This window comes from Salvelinus fontinalis, unplaced genomic scaffold (genome assembly GCF_029448725.1).
Source record: "Salvelinus fontinalis isolate EN_2023a unplaced genomic scaffold, ASM2944872v1 scaffold_0286, whole genome shotgun sequence".
NCBI lineage: Eukaryota > Metazoa > Chordata > Actinopteri > Salmoniformes > Salmonidae > Salvelinus > Salvelinus fontinalis.
The window spans coordinates 125178-145371 of NW_026600495.1; the positions used below are offsets into that span (position 1 = coordinate 125178).

The 20194-nt window shown below is 46.3% G+C and overlaps 1 protein-coding gene across 1 annotated transcript in view; it reads right to left on the reverse strand.

The window, feature by feature from the left end:
• Positions 1-4006: 4006 nt before the first annotated feature.
• Positions 4007-20194, reverse strand: part of LOC129845390 (coronin-2A-like) — a 35464-nt gene continuing 19276 nt past the window's right edge. The window contains exons 10-13 of the mRNA XM_055913300.1: positions 19651-19744; positions 18569-18855; positions 17182-17250; positions 4007-5559 (exon numbers count right to left, since the gene is read on the reverse strand). Coding sequence (XP_055769275.1) covers positions 5494-5559; positions 17182-17250; positions 18569-18855; positions 19651-19744 — 516 coding nt within the window. The 3' untranslated portion in view covers positions 4007-5493. The remainder of the gene's footprint in view (positions 5560-17181; positions 17251-18568; positions 18856-19650; positions 19745-20194) is intronic.

Sequence of the window (20194 nt, forward strand, 5' to 3'; positions counted from 1 at the left end):
ACTTGCTAATAAACAGATAACATTCATATACTGACTATCTCTGAAAACTCAAGATAATATACTTTGATAAGAGTGGTAGCGATTACATGGCTTCACCATCTTCAGAAGAGAGACAGGAATGCCAATAGTGGAGGTGTAGCTGTTTTATGTTCATCTTATGAGTCATATTCCTGTAAAGATTAGAGAGGATCTCATGTCAAACGCCATTGAAGTAATAGGGGCTACAGGTTCATCTGCCTCACCCGAAGCCCATTCTGGTGGGAAGCTGCTATAAGACCACAAAGTGCTAACAGTCAGTATCTGGATATACGTGTGTGAAATGCTTGATCATGTATGTGATATCAACAGAGAAGTATATTTTCTGGGTGACTTACATTTTTTTTTTTTTTTTTTACTGGCTTTCATCACTCAAGAAAAAGCTTCAAACTGTTAACCGCTGCCTGTAACCTGTTTCAGGTTATTTATAAACAGCACAGGAATGAAATAATCCACATGGATTGATGTTTACTAACGCTGCAGAAATCTGCTCTAAAGCAATATCCAAATACATGTTGGATGTAGTGGTCACAATATAGTAAGCATATCTTATAGTAAGCATATCTTATAGTAAGCATATCTTATAGTAAGCATATCTTATAGTAAGCATATCTTATAGTAAGCATATCGTATAGTAAGCATATCGTATAGTAAGCATATCGTATAGTAAGCATATCTTATAGTAAGCATATCGTATAGTAAGCATATCGTATAGTAAGCATATCGTATAGTAAGCATATCTTATAGTAAGCATATCTTATAGTAAGCATATCTTATAGTAAGCATATCTTATAGTAAGCATATCTTATAGTAAGCATATCTTATCGTAAGCATATCTTATCGTAAGCATATCTTATAGTAAGCATATCTTATCGTAAGCATATCTTATCGTAAGCATATCTTATCGTAAGCATATCTTATCGTAAGCATATCTTATCGTAAGCATATCGTATAGTAAGCATATCGTATAGTAAGCATATCGTATAGTAAGCATATCGTATAGTAAGCATATCGTATAGTAAGCATATCGTATAGTAAGCATATCGTATAGTAAGCATATCGTATAGTAAGCATATCGTATAGTAAGCATATCGTATAGTAAGCATATCTTATAGTAAGCATATCTTATAGTAAGCATATCTTATAGTAAGCATATCTTATAGTAAGCATATCTTATAGTAAGCATATCTTATAGTAAGCATATCATATAGTAAGCATATCATATAGTAAGCATATCTTATAGTAAGCATATCTTATAGTAAGCATATCTTATAGTAAGCATATCTAGAAAAACCAAGGTTCCAAAGGCTGGGCCTAAATATTTTATTTTACCTTGTCATATTCCTGTAAAGATTAGAGAGGATCTTGTGTATACGAGGTCAGGCTGGGCCTAATATGGTGTATAAGAGGTCAGGCTGGGCCTAATATGGTGTATAAGAGGTCAGGCTGGGCCTAATATGGTGTATAAGAGGCCAGGCTGGGCCTAATATGGTGTATAAGAGGTCAGGCTGGGCCTAATATGGTGTATAAGAGGTCAGGCTGGGCCTAATATGGTGTATAAGAGGTCAGGCTGGGCCTAATATGGTGTATAAGAGGTCAGGCTGGGCCTAATATGGTGTATAAGAGGTCAGGCTGGGCCTAATATGGTGTATAAGAGGTCAGGCTGGGCCTAATATGGTGTATAAGAGGTCATACAATATGTTGTGTAGCGATTCCAACATAATATCTGTTGGTCTGTGGTGTGTAATAAGGAGCAACCAGATGCTTTACACATTTATAGAACTACGTATTCCAGTTACTAATAAGAACAATTTTATGACTGAGAAGGATGAGGCAAAAGGAATGGCAAATAAGTCTGGCTGCACAGCCGATTGGCCAAACGTACTGCAAATTGAGAAATCGTGACTAAACTTAACAAAAATAAGAAAAACTGTACTATGAAAAAATATATATATTATATAAAGAATGATAACTTAAGTGACATTTTGGGTAAGAAGGCAAACTCAGCTCCATCATTCATTGAATCAGATGTCTTTTTCATCACAAAACCCACTGATATTTCCAACTACTTCAATCATTTTTTTAATTGGCAAGATTAGCAAATTTAGGCATGACATGCCAACAACAAATTCTGAACCGACACATCCGTGTATAACTGACCAAATTCTGAAAGAAAAGCAAATGTAATTTTGAATTCCGTAAATTGAGTGTGGAAGAGGTGAATTTTTTTGTTGTTGTTGTCTATCAACGACAAATCTAAAACCTAAACTAAATCTTGTCATGAATAAAGTGTAAATTGAGCAAGTTGAGGAGACTAAACTGCTTGACGTAACACTGGATTGTAAATTGTCATGGTCAAAACATGTTGATGCAACAGTAGCTAAGATGGGGAGACGTCGGTCCATAATAAAGCGCTACTCTGCCTTCTTAATTAACAACCAGGCAGGTCCTACAGGCCCTAGTTTTGTCGCACCTGGACTACTGTTCAGTTGTGTGGTCAGGTGCCACAAAGAGGAAAATTACAATTGGCTCAAGAAAAATCCCCGAGCTGATATGGAATCGAATCCCCGAGCTGATATGGGATCGAATCCCCGAGCTGATATGGGATCGAATCCCCGAGCTGATATGGGATCGAATCCCCGAGCTGATATGGGATCGAATCCCCGAGCTGATATGGGATCGAATCCCCGAGCTGATATGGGATCGAATCCCCGAGCTGATATGGAATCGAATCCCCGAGCTGATATGGAATCGAATCCCCGAGCTGATATGGAATCGATGGCTGGCCCTTAAATGTACACGGAGAGCTAACATTAATAATATGTGAATCTCTCCTGGCTTAAAGTAGATGAGGGATTGATTTCATCACTACTTGTATTCGTGAGAAGTATTGACATGTTGAATGGACCGAGCTGTCTGTTTACCAGAACACAGCTCGGACACCCATACATACCCCACAAGACATGCCACAAGAAGTCTCTTCACAGTCCCCAAGTCCAGAACAGACTATGGGAGGAGCACAGTACTACATAGAGCCATGACTACATGGAACTCTATTCCACAGTACTACATAGAGCCATGACTACATGGAACTCTATTCCACAGTACTACATAGAGCCATGACTACATGGAACTCTATTCCACAGTACTACATAGAGCCATGACTACATGGAACTCTATTCCACAGTACTACATAGAGCCATGACTACATGGAACTCTATTCCACAGTACTACATAGAGCCATGACTACATGGAACTCTATTCCACAGTACTACATAGAGCCATGACTACATGGAACTCTATTCCACAGTACTACATAGAGCCATGACTACATGGAACTCTATTCCACAGTACTACATAGAGCCATGACTACATGGAACTCTATTCCACAGTACTACATAGAGCCATGACTACATGGAACTCTATTCCACAGTACTACATAGAGCCATGACTACATGGAACCTCCATTCCACAGTACTACATAGACCCATGACTACATGGAACCTCTATTCCACAGTACTACATAGAGCCATGACTACATGGAACTCTATTCCACAGTACTACATAGAGCCATGACTACATGGAACTCTATTCCACAGTACTACATAGAGCCATGACTACATGGAACTCTATTCCACAGTACTACATAGAGCCATGACTACATGGAACTCTATTCCACAGTACTACATAGAGCCATGACTACATGGAACTCTATTCCACAGTACTACATAGAGCCATGACTACATGGAACTCTATTCCACAGTACTACATAGAGCCATGACTACATGGAACTCTATTCTACAGTACTACATAGAGCCATGACTACATGGAACTCTATTCCACAGTACTACATAGAGCCATGACTACATGGAACTCTATTCTACAGTACTACATAGAGCCATGACTACATGGAACTCTATTCCACAGTACTACATAGAGCCATGACTACATGGAACTCTATTCTACAGTACTACATAGAGCCATGACTACATGGAACTCTATTCCACAGTACTACATAGAGCCATGACTACATGGAACCTCTATTCCACAGTACTACATAGAGCCATGACTACATGGAACTCTATTCCACAGTACTACATAGAGCCATGACTACATGGAACTCTATTCCACAGTACTACATAGAGCCATGACTACATGGAACTCTATTCCACAGTACTACATAGAGCCATGACTACATGGAACTCTATTCCACAGTACTACATAGAGCCATGACTACATGGAACTCTATTCCACAGTACTACATAGAGCCATGACTACATGGAACTCTATTCCACAGTACTACATAGAGCCATGACTACATGGAACTCTATTCCACAGTACTACATAGAGCCATGACTACATGGAACTCTATTCCACAGTACTACATAGAGCCATGACTACATGGAACTCTATTCTACAGTACTACATAGAGCCATGACTACATGGAACTCTATTCCACAGTACTACATAGAGCCATGACTACATGGAACCTCTATTCCACAGTACTACATAGAGCCATGACTACATGGAACTCTATTCCACAGTACTACATAGAGCCATGACTACATGGAACTCTATTCCACAGTACTACATAGAGCCATGACTACATGGAACTCTATTCCACATCAGGTAACTGATGCAGCAGTAGAATCAGATTTTTTTTTTTTACGGATAAAAAAACACCTTATGGAACAGCGGGGACTGTGAAGAGACACACATGATAACATACACACTATACGGGTGGCAGGTAGCCTAGTGGTTAGAGCGTTGGACTAGTAAGCGAAAGGTTGCAAGATCGAATCCCCGAGCTGATATGGAATCGAATCCCCCGAGCTGATATGGGATCGAATCCCCCGAGCTGATATGGAATCGAATCCCCGAGCTGATATGGAATCGAATCCCCGAGCTGATATGGAATCGAATCCCCGAGCTGATATGGAATCGAATCCCCGAGCTGATATGGAATCGAATCCCCGAGCTGATATGGAATCGAATCCCCGAGCTGATATGGAATCGAATCCCCGAGCTGATATGGGATCGAATCCCCGAGCTGATATGGGATCGAATCCCCGAGCTGATACAAATCTGCCCACGAACAAGGCAGTTCCTAGTTCCACTGTTCCTATGCCGTCATTGAAAACAAGAATTTGTTCTTAGCTGACTTGCGTAGTTAAATAATTGTAAAAAGTACACACGGATTTTGTGTAGTAGTAGAGACCTGAGGATACACACTTATTGTAATGTTGTTTATTGTATAAACTGCCTTAATTTTGCTGGACCCCATGAAGAGTAGCTGCTGCCTTGATAGGAACTAATGGGGATCCTTAATAAATACAAAATACAAAAATTGGTTGAATCATTCAGAAGGTGGCTCTTATGTGATTCGTTGATTCCAAAAGCTGCTCCCATGTGATTGGTTGATTCAGAAGGCTCTTCTAATGTGATTGGTTGAATCATTCAGAAGGTGGCTCTCATGTTATTTCTGGTGTTCTTTATCTCCAGTTCCAGCTGTGTGATCTGGACCTACACAAAAACACACAGTGATCTGATCAAAGGTTATCCCCTGATATCACACACACCAGACCAGACACACACACCAGACCAGACACACACACCAGACCAGATACACACCAGACCAGATACACACACCATACCAGATACACACACCAGACCAGATACACACCAGACCAGATACACACACCAGACCAGATACCAGACCAGATACCAGACCAGACCAGATACACACCAGACCAGATACCAGACCAGACCAGATACACACCATACCAGATACCAGACCAGACCAGATACACACCAGACCAGATACCAGACCAGACCAGATACACACACCAGACCAGATACACACCAGACCAGATACACACACCAGACCAGATACCAGACCAGACCAGATACACACCATACCAGATACCAGACCAGACCAGATACACACCAGACCAGATACACACCATACCAGATACCAGACCAGACCAGATACACACACCAGACCAGATACCAGACCAGATACCAGACCAGACCAGATACACACCAGACCAGACACACACCAGACCAGATACACACACCAGACCAGATACCAGACCAGATACCAGACCAGACCAGATACACACCAGACCAGACACACACCAGACCAGATACACACACCAGACCAGACACACACACCAGACCAGACACACACACCAGACCAGATACAGACCAGATACACACACCAGACCAGATACACACCAGACCAGATACACACACCAGACCAGATACCAGACCAGATACACACACCAGACCAGATACACACCAGACCAGATACACACACCAGACCAGATACCAGACCAGATACCAGACCAGATACCAGACCAGATACACACACCAGATACACACACCAGACCAGATACACACCAGACCAGATACACACACCAGACCAGACACACACACCAGACCAGATACACACACCAGACCAGACACACACACACCAGACCAGATACCAGACCAGACCAGATACACACCAGACCAGATACCAGACCAGACCAGATACACACACCAGACCAGATACACACCAGACCAGATACACACACCAGACCAGATACCAGACCAGACCAGATACACACCATACCAGATACCAGACCAGACCAGATACACACCAGACCAGATACACACCATACCAGATACCAGACCAGACCAGATACACACACCAGACCAGATACCAGACCAGATACCAGACCAGACCAGATACACACCAGACCAGACACACACCAGACCAGATACACACACCAGACCAGATACCAGACCAGATACCAGACCAGACCAGATACACACCAGACCAGACACACACCAGACCAGATACACACACCAGACCAGACACACACACCAGACCAGACACACACACCAGACCAGATACAGACCAGATACACACACCAGACCAGATACACACCAGACCAGATACACACACCAGACCAGATACCAGACCAGATACACACACCAGACCAGATACACACCAGACCAGATACACACACCAGACCAGATACCAGACCAGATACCAGACCAGATACCAGACCAGATACACACACCAGATACACACACCAGACCAGATACACACCAGACCAGATACACACACCAGACCAGACACACACACCAGACCAGATACACACACCAGACCAGACACACACACACCAGACCAGATACCAGACCAGACCAGATACACACCAGACCAGATACCAGACCAGACCAGATACACACACCAGACCAGATACACACCAGACCAGATACACACACCAGACCAGATACCAGACCAGACCAGATACACACACCAGACCAGATACCAGACCAGATACACACACCAGACCAGATACACACCAGACCAGATACACACACCAGACCAGATACCAGACCAGATACCAGACCAGATACCAGACCAGATACACACACCAGATACACACACCAGACCAGATACACACCAGACCAGATACACACACCAGACCAGACACACACACCAGACCAGATACACACACCAGACCAGACACACACACACCAGACCAGATACACACCAGACCAGATACACACACCAGACCAGACACACACACCAGACCAGATACCAGACCAGATACACACACCAGACCAGATACACACCAGACCAGATACACACACCAGACCAGATACCAGACCAGATACCAGACCAGATACCAGACCAGATACCAGACCAGATACACACACCAGATACACACACCAGACCAGATACACACCAGACCAGATACACACACCAGACCAGATACCAGACCAGATACACACACCAGACCAGATACCAGACCAGACCAGATACACACACCAGACCAGATACACACACCAGACCAGATACACACACCAGACCAGATACACACCAGACCAGATACACACACACCAGACCAGATACACACACCAGACCAGATACCAGACCAGATACCAGACCAGATACACACCAGACCAGATACACACACCAGACCAGATACACACCAGACCAGATACACACACCAGACCAGATACACACCAGGCACACACACACCAGACCAGATACACACCAGACCAGACACACACACCAGACCAGATACATACACACACCAGACCAGATACACACACCAGACCAGATACCAGACCAGACCAGATACACACACCAGACCAGATACACACCAGACCAGATACACACACCAGACCAGATACACACACCAGACCAGATACCAGACCAGATACACACCAAACCAGATACCAGACCAGATACACACACCAGACCAGACCAGATACACACCAGACCAGATACACACCAAACCAGATACCAGACCAGATACACACCAGACCAGATACACACCAAACCAGATACCAGACCAGATACCAGACCAGATACCAGACCAGATACACACACCAGACCAGACCAGACAGACACCAGACCAGATACACACCAAACCAGATACCAGACCAGATACACACACCAGACCAGACCAGATACACACACCAGACCAGACCAGATACACACCAGACCAGATACACACACCAGACCAGATACACACACCAGACCAGATACACACCACAGACCAGATACACACACCAGACCAGATACACACCAGACCAGATACACACACCAGACCAGATACACACACCAGACCAGATACACACACCAGACCAGATACACACACCAGACCAGATACACACACACCAGACCAGATACACACACACCAGACCAGATACACACACCAGACCAGATACACACCAGACCAGATACACACCAGACCAGATACACACCAGACCAGATACACACACACCAGACCAGATACCAGACCAGACCAGATACACACACCAGACCAGACACACACACCAGACCAGATACACACACCAGACCAGATACACACACCAGACCAGATACACACACCAGACCAGATACACACACCAGACCAGATACACACCAGACCAGACACACACACCAGACCAGATACACACCAGACCAGATACACACACCAGACCAGATACACACACACCAGACCAGATACCAGACCAGATACACACACCAGACCAGATACACACCAGACCAGATACACACACCAGACCAGATACACACACCAGACCAGATACCAGACCAGATACACACACCAGACCAGATACACACCAGACCAGATACCAGACCAGATACCAGACCAGATACCAGACCAGATACCAGACCAGATACACACACCAGATACACACACCAGACCAGATACACACCAGACCAGATACACACACCAGACCAGATACCAGACCAGATACACACACCAGACCAGATACACACACCAGACCAGATACACACACCAGACCAGATACACACACCAGACCAGATACACACCAGACCAGATACACACACACCAGACCAGATACACACACCAGACCAGATACCAGACCAGATACACACCAGACCAGACACCAGACCAGATACCAGACCAGATACACACCAGACCAGATACACACACCAGACCAGATACCAGACCAGATACACACCAAACCAGATACCAGACCAGATACACACACCAGACCAGATACACACACCAGACCAGATACCAGACCAGATACACACCAGACCAGATACCAGACCAGATACCAGACCAGATACACACACCAGACCAGATACACACACCAGACCAGATACCAGACCAGATACACACCAAACCAGATACCAGACCAGATACCAGACCAGATACACACACCAGATACACACACCAGACCAGATACACACCAGACCAGATACACACACCAGACCAGATACCAGACCAGATACACACGCCAGACCAGACACACACACACCAGACCAGATACACACACCAGACCAGATACACACACCAGACCAGATACACACGAGACCAGATACACACACCAGACCAGATACACACCAGACCAGATACACACCAGACCAGATACACACCAGACCAGATACACATACCAGACCAGATACACACACCAGACCAGATACCACACCAGACCAGATACCAGACCCGATACACACCAGACCAGATACCAGACCAGATACACACCAGACCAGATACCAGACCAGATACCAGACCAGATACACACACCAGACCAGATACCAGACCAGATACCAGACCAGATACACACACCAGACCAGATACCAGACCAGATCCCAGACCAGATACCAGACCAGATACACACACCAGACCAGATACCAGACCAGATACACACACACCAGACCAGATACCAGACCAGATACACACCAGACCAGACACACACACCAGACCAGATACCAGACCAGATACCAGACCAGATACCAGACCAGACCAGATACCAGACCAGATACCAGACCAGATACACACCAGACCAGATACACACACCAGACCAGATACCAGACCAGATACACACCAAACCAAATACCAGACCAGATACCAGACCAGATACACACACCAGATACACACACCAGACCAGATACACACCAGACCAGATACACACACCAGACCAGATACCAGACCAGATACACACGCCAGACCAGACACACACACACCAGACCAGATACACACACCAGACCAGATACACACACCAGACCAGATACACACGAGACCAGATACACACACCAGACCAGATACACACCAGACCAGATACACACCAGACCAGATACACACCAGACCAGATACACATACCAGACCAGATACACACACCAGACCAGATACCACACCAGACCAGATACCAGACCCGATACACACCAGACCAGATACCAGACCAGATACCAGACCAGATACACACCAGACCAGATACCAGACCAGATACCAGACCAGATACACACACCAGACCAGATACCAGACCAGATACCAGACCAGATACACACACCAGACCAGATACCAGACCAGATCCCAGACCAGATACACACACCAGACCAGATACCAGACCAGATACACACACACCAGACCAGATACCAGACCAGATACACACCAGACCAGACACACACACCAGACCAGATACCAGACCAGATACCAGACCAGACCAGATACCAGACCAGATACCAGACCAGATACACACACCAGACCAGATACACACACCAGACCAGATACACACACCAGACCAGATACACACACCAGACCAGATACACACACCAGACCAGATACCAGACCAGATACCAGACCAGATACCAGACCAGATACCAGACCAGATACACACACCAGACCAGATACACACCAGACCAGATACACACACCAGACCAGATACCAGACCAGATACACACACCAGACCAGATACACACCAGACCAGATACCAGACCAGATACACACACCAGACCAGATACACACCAGACCAGATACACACACCAGACCAGATACCAGACCAGATACACACCAGACCAGATACACACACCAGACCAGATACACACACACCAGACCAGATACACACACACCAGACCAGATACACACACACCAGACCAGATACACACACCAGACCAGATACACACACCAGACCAGATACACACACACCAGACCAGATACACACACCAGACCAGATACACACACCAGACCAGATACACACACACCAGACCAGATACACACACCAGACCAGATACACACACACCAGACCAGATACACACACCAGACCAGACACACACACACCAGACCAGATACACACACACCAGACCAGATACACACACACCAGACCAGATACACACACCAGACCAGATACACACACACCAGACCAGATACACACACACCAGACCAGATACACACACACCAGACCAGATACACACACACCAGACCAGATACACACCAGACCAGATACACACCAGACCAGATACACACACCAGACCAGACACACACACCAGACCAGACACACACACACCAGACCAGATACACACACCAGACCAGACACACACACACACACCAGACCAGACACACACACACACCAGACCAGATACACACACCAGACCAGATACACACCAGACCAGATACACACACCAGACCAGACACACACACCAGACCAGACCAGATACACACACCAGACCAGACACACACACACACCAGACCAGATACACACACCAGACCAGATACACACACCAGACCAGACCAGATACACACACCAGACTAGACACACACACACACCAGACCAGACCAGATACACACACCAGACCAGATACACACACCAGACCAGACCAGATACACACACCAGACCAGATACACACACCAGACCAGATACACACACCAGACCAGATACACACACCAGACCAGATACACACACCAGACCAGACACACACACCAGACCAGATACACACACCAGACCAGATACACACACCAGACCAGATACCAGACCAGACCTGATACACACACCAGACCAGATACACACACCAGACCAGATACACACCAGACCAGATACACACACCAGACCAGATACACACCAGACCAGACACACATACCAGACCAGACCAGACACACACACCAGACCATATACCAGACCAGATACACACACCAGACCAGACCAGATACACACACCAGACCAGACACACACCAGACCAGATACACACACCAGACCAGATACACACACCAGACCAGATACACACCAGACCAGATACACACACCAGACCAGATACACACACCAGACCAGATACACACACCAGACCAGATACACACCAGACCAGATACACACACCAGACCAGATACACACACCAGACCAGATACACACACCAGACCAGATACACACCAGACCAGACCAGAGATACACACCAGACCAGATACACACACCAGACCAGATACACACACCAGACCAGATACACACCAGACCAGGTACACACACCAGACCAGGTACACACACCAGACCAGATACACACACCAGACCAGATACACACCAGACCAGATACACACACCAGACCAGATACACACACCAGACCAGATACACACCAGACCAGATACACACACCAGACCAGATACACACACCAGACCAGATACACACACCAGACCAGATACACACACTAGACCAGATACACACACTAGACCAGATACACACACACCAGACCAGATACACACACACCAGACCAGATACACACACACCAGACCAGATACACACACACCAGACCAGATACACACCAGACCAGATACACACCAGACCAGATACACACACCAGACCAGACACACACACCAGACCAGACACACACACACCAGACCAGATACACACACCAGACCAGACACACACACACGCACCAGACCAGACACACACACACACACCAGACCAGACACACACACACACACCAGACCAGATACACACACCAGACCAGATACACACCAGACCAGATACACACACCAGACCAGACACACACACCAGACCAGACCAGATACACACACCAGACCAGACACACACACACACCAGACCAGATACACACACCAGACCAGATACACACACCAGACCAGACCAGATACACACACCAGACCAGACACACACACACACCAGACCAGACCAGATACACACACCAGACCAGATACACACACCAGACCAGATACACACACCAGACCAGATACACACACCAGACCAGATACACACACCAGACCAGATACACACACCAGACCAGATACACACACCAGACCAGATACACACACCAGACCAGACACACACACCAGACCAGATACACACACCAGACCAGATACACACACCAGACCAGATACCAGACCAGACCTGATACACACACCAGACCAGATACACACACCAGACCAGATACACACACCAGACCAGATACACACACCAGACCAGATACACACACCAGACCAGATACACACCAGACCAGATACACACACCAGACCAGATACACACACCAGACCAGATACACACACCAGACCAGATACACACCAGACCAGATACACACACCAGACCAGATACACACACCAGACCAGATACACACACCAGACCAGATACACACCAGACCAGACCAGATACACACACCAGAACAGATACACACCAGACCAGATACACACACCAGACCAGATACACACCAGACCAGATACACACCAGACCAGATACACACCAGACCAGATACACACCAGACCAGATACACACACCAGACCAGATACACACACCAGACCAGATACACACCAGACCAGATACACACCAGACCAGATACACACCAGACCAGATACACACCAGACCAGATACACACACCAGACCAGATACACACACCAGACCAGACACACACACCAGACCAGATACCAGACCAGACCAGACCAGATACCAGACCAGACCAGACCAGATACACACCAGACCAGATACACACACCAGACCAGACCAGATACCAGACCAGACCAGATACACACCAGACCAGATACACACCAGACCAGATACACACCAGACCAGATACCAGACCAGACCAGACACACACACCAGACCAGATACAGACCAGACCAGACACACACACACCAGACCAGGCACACACACACCAGACCACACACACACACCAGACCAGACACACACACACCAGACCAGGCACACACACACCAGACCACACACACATACCAGACCAGACACACACACACCAGACCAGGCACACACACACCAGACCACACACACACACCAGACCAGGCACACACACACACACCAGACCAGACCACACCAGACCAGACACACACACAGCACACAAATCATACCACACTAGAGGTCGACTGATTAATCGGAATGGCCGATTATTAATTAGGGCCAATTTCAAGTTTTCATAACAATCGGTAATCGGAATTTTTGGACAGCAATTTTTTTTTACGCCTTTATTTCACTAGGCAAGTCAGTTAAGAACACATTCTTATTTTCAATGACGGCCTAGGAACGGTGGGTTATCTGCCTTGTTCAGGGGCAGAATGACAGATTTTTACCTTGTCAGCTCTGGGATTCGATCTTGCAACCTTCCGGTTACTAGTCCAACGCTCTAACCACCTGCCTTACATTGCACTCCACAAGGAGCCTGCATGGCAGGCTGACTACCTGTTACACGAGGGCAGCAAGGAGCCAAGGTAAGGTGCTAGCTAGCATTAAACTTATCTTATAAAAAACAATCAATCTTAACATAATCACTAGTTAACTACACATGGTTGTTGATATTACTAGTTAATCTATCTTGTCCTGCGTTGCATATAATCGATGTGGTGCCTGTTAATTTATCATCAAATCACAGCCTACTTCGCCAAACGGGTGATTTAACAAGCGCATTCACGAAAAAAGCACTGTCATTGCACCAATGTACCTAACCATAAACATCAACGCCTTTCTTTAAAATCAATACACAAGTATATATTTTTAAACCTGCATATTTAGTTAATATTGCCTGCTAACATGAATTTCTTATAACTAGGGAAATTGTGTCACTTCTCTTGCGTTCCGTGCAAGAAGTCAGGGTATATGCAGCAGTTTGGGCCGCCTGGCTCGTTGCGAACTGTGTGAAGTCCATTTATTCCTAACAAAGACCGTAATTAATTTGCCAGAATTGTACATAATTATGACATAACATTGAAGGTTGTACAATGTAACAGCAATATTTAGACTTAGGGTTGCCATCTGTTCGATAAAATAAGGAACGGTTCCGTATTTCAGTGAAAGAATAAACGTTTTGTTTTTGAAATGATAGTTTCCGGATTTGACCATATTAATGACCAAAGGCTCGTATTTCTGGTTGTTATCATGTTATAATTATGTCTATGATTTGATATTTGATAGAGCAGTCTGACTGAGCGGTGGTAGGCAGCAGCAGGCTCATAAGCATTCATTCAAACAGCACTTTCGTGCATTTTGCCAGCAGCTCTTCGCTGTGCTTCAAGCATTGAGCTGTTTATGACTTCAAGCCTATCAACTCCCGAGATTAGGCTGGTGTAACCGATGTGAAATGGCTAGCTATATAGCGGGGTGCGCGCTAATAGCGTTTCAAACGTCACTCGTTCTGAGACTTGGAGTAGTTGTTCCCCTTGCCCAGCAAGGGCAGCGGCTTTTGTGGAGCGATGGGTAACGATGCTTCGAGGGTGGCTGTTGTCGATGTGTTCCTGGGGCGAGGAGAGGGACGGAAGCTTTACTGGCAATACTAAAGTGCCTATAAGAACATCCAATAGTCAAAGCTATATGAAATACAAATGGTATAGAGAGAAATAGTCCAATAATTCCTATAATAACTACTACCTAAAACTTCTTACCTGGGAATATTGAAGACTCATGTTAAAAGGAACCATCAGCTTGCATATGTTCTCATGTTCTGAGCAAGGAACTTAAATGTTAGCTTTCTTACATGGCACATATTGCACTTTTACTTTCTTCTCCAACACTTAGTTTTTGCATTATTTAAACCAAATTGAACATGTTTAATTATTTATTTGAGGCTAAATTGATTTTATTGATGTATATTAATTTAAAATAAGTGTTCATTCAGTATTGTTGTAATTGTCATTATTACAAATAAAGAAAAAATAAAGAAGGAAAAAATTGGCCGATTAATCGGTATCGGTATCGGAGATGAAAAATCATAATGGGTCGACCTCTAGACCACACACACACACACACACACGCACACACACACACACACACACACACACACACACACACACACACACACACACACACACACACACACACACACACACACACACACACACACACACTGAGTGTACAAAACATTAAGAACACCTGCTCTTTCCATGACATAGACTGACCAGGTGAATCCAGGTGAAAGCTATGATCCCTTATTGATGTCACTTGTTAAATCCACTTCAGTGTAGATGAAGGGGAGGAGATGGGGTTAAAGAAGGATGTTTACGCCTTGAGACAATTGAGACATGGATTGTGTATGTGTGCCGTTCAGAGGGTGAATGGGCAAGACAAAATATTTATTAAGTCCCTTTAAACGGGGTATGGTAGTAGGTGCCAGGCGCACCGGTTTGTGTCAAGAACTGCAATGCTGCTGGGTTTTTCACGCTCAACAGTTTCCCGTGTGTATCAAGAATGGTCCACCACCCAAAGGATGTCCAGTTAACTTGACACAACGGTGGGAATCATTGGAGTCAACATGGGCCAGCACCCCTGTGGAACGCTTTCGACACTTTGTAGAGTCCATTCCCCGACGAATTGAGGCTGTTCAGAGGGCAAAGGGGCGGTGCAGCTCAATATTAGGAAGGTGTTCTTAATGTTTAGTCCACTCAGTGTATACGCACTGACCTTTCTCTGGTTGAGTTGGTCTCTCAGTCCCCTGATCTCCTCTTGTTGCCTGTAGAACGCCTGTAGGAGCTGTGACACACAGAAACACACTCTGAAACACACTCCGAAACACACTCCGAAACACCTCTGAAACACACCCCGAAACACACTCCGAAACACCTCTGAAACACACTCTGAAACACACTCTGAAACACACTCTGAAACACACCCTGAAACACCTCTGAAACACACTCTGAAACACACCCCGAAACACACTCCGAAACACACTCCGAAACACACTCTGAAACACCTCTGAAACACCTCTGAAACACCTCTGAAACACACTCCGAAACACACTCTGAAACACACTCCGAAACACACTCTGAAACACCACTGAAACACCTCTGAAACACACTCTGAAACACACTCTGAAACACACTCTGAAACACACTCTGAAACACCTCTGAAACACACTCTGAAACACACTCTGAAACACCACTGAAACACCTCTGAAACACCTCTGAAACACACTCCGAAACACACTCTGAAACACCTCTGAAACACACTCTGAAACACACTCCGAAACACACTCCGAAACACCACTGAAACACCTCTGAAACACACTCCGAAACACCTCTGAAACACACTCCGAAACACACTCCGAAACACACTCCGAAACACCACTGAAACACCTCTGAAACACTCCGAAACACACTCTGAAACACACTCTGAAACACCTCTGAAACACACTCCGAAACACCTCTGAAACACCTCTGAAACACACTCCGAAACACCTCTGAAACACACTCCGAAACACACTCCGAAACACCTCTGAAACACCTCTGAAACACACTCCGAAACACCTCTGAAACACCTCTGAAACACACTCCGAAACACCTCTGAAACACACCCCGAAACACACTCCGAAACACCTCTGAAACACACTCCGAAACACCTCTGAAACACCTCTGAAACACACTCCGAAACACCTCTGAAACACCTCTGAAACACCTCTGAAACACCTCTGAAACACCTCTGAAACACACTCTGAAACACCTCTGAAACACCTCTGAAACACCTCTGAAACACCTCTGAAACACACTCCGAAACACCTCTGAAACACACCCCGAAACACACTCCGAAACACACCCCGAAACACACTCCGAAACACTCAAACACACGCTCAAACACACGCTCAAACACACTCTGAAACACACTCTGAAACACACTCTGAAACACACTCTGAAACACCTCTGAAACACACCCCGAAACACACTCTGAAACACCACTGAAACCAGAGGAAAATCAGATTTAGAGTGTTTTTCTTAAGACTCTACAGAACTGGCTATAGGCTACACATCTGGAGGTAGGCCTTCATGTGTAGCCTTTGACAGCCAATCCAACTCACCTCACTCTCTGTCCGGGGTGGAGGGCACTCTGAGGGCTCACAACAGTGGGGAGTGTAGGCCCAACTCGGAGCCTGGGTCTCGTCTGGCTGCCAGCCCGACAGATCAGCCACTTCCCTGGGGTACTTGGCATCCTGGTAGGCTAGCTGCTCCTGGAGGAAGGCCTGCTCCGTGGACCCTGGCTCTCCTGGTCCCCCACCTTGGAAGCTGCTCAGTCCCCTCCTGGGTAGGGTCTCTGGGTAGGGGTTGGCTACCTTAGTGCCAGGTTTCAGACACATCAGCACCGGGCCTGGTAGGGTGGATATAACAGTGGTTTAGGGTGTGTTTCCCCTATTGAGTCCACTACTTTTAGACCAGACGGTTAGGGAATAGGGTGCCACTTGGAATGAAACCTTGTATTGGGGGATTGAGTCCACTACTTTTAGACCAGACCGTTAGGGAATAGGGTGCCACTTGGAATGAAACCTTGTGTTGGGGGATTGAATCCAGTACTTTTAGACCAGACGATTAGGGAATAGGGTGCCACTTGGAATGAAACCTTGTGTTGGGGGATTGAGTCCAGTACTTTTAGACCAGACGGTTAGGGAATAGAGTGCCACTTGGAATGAAACCTTGTGTTGGGGGATTGAAGGGGAGAAACTGTGTTTTGTAATCCCTGCTGGTCAGCCATGTTGGCACCAGTGTCCCTATATCGAATGAGGATGAGGCCTACTGGTTTGCCAGTTTCCCTTTTATACAGGCCTTTCTATGCAACTGAGAGCCACAGTTGCCCATGTTGGGTCCAGTGTCCCTGTAATGAATAAGGAAGGGAGGAGGAACAACTTCCTGAGCGTTCACGTGCTCGGGAAGGAAAACAAGAACCAATTCTCACCATTGACAGATGAAATCGCCACCATGTTTGTTGCCATTTTCAGTGGTGCGTGATGTCAGAGTTCAGCCCGAGTTTCCTAGTCGTAATTACCAGTTCCAAGGCATGACGTGTATGAGGAAAGGGGCCTACTGGTCGGCCAGTTTCCATATTATACAGGCCTTTATATGCAACTGAGAGTCATAGTCGCCCATCTTGGCTCCCAGTTACACTGACCTCTATTGATCCCTGAGAGCCACTGTTGAGCCGTCAGGGCCGCCTCGTTGCCTGCTGTCATGGGGAAGATGTCATCCTGGAAGGTCTTTGGGGACTGGAGAGAGGACATAAAACAGTTGAGTGAACTCTCTCTCCCCTTACCGCTCACTCTCTCTCTCTGTCTCTCTTTCTCCCTATCTCTCTCTCTCTCTCCTTCCCGCTCTCTCTCTCTGTCTCTCTTTCTCCCTATCTCTCTCTCTCTCTCCTTACCGCTCTCTCTCTTTCTCCCTCTCTCTTTCTCCCTATCTCTCTCTCTCTCCTTCCCGCTCTCTCTCTCTGTCTCTCTCTCTCTCTCTCTCTCTCTCTCTCTCTCTCTCTCTCTCTCTCTCTCTCTCTCTCTCTCTCTCTCTCTCTCTCTCTCTCCTTCCCGCTCTCTCTCTCTGTCTCTCTCTCTCTCTCTCTCTCTCTCTCTCTCTCTCTCTCTCTCTCTCTCTCTCTCTCTCTCTCTCTCTCTCTCTCTCTCTCTCTCTCTCCTTCCCGCTCTCTCTCTCTGTCTCTGTCTCTC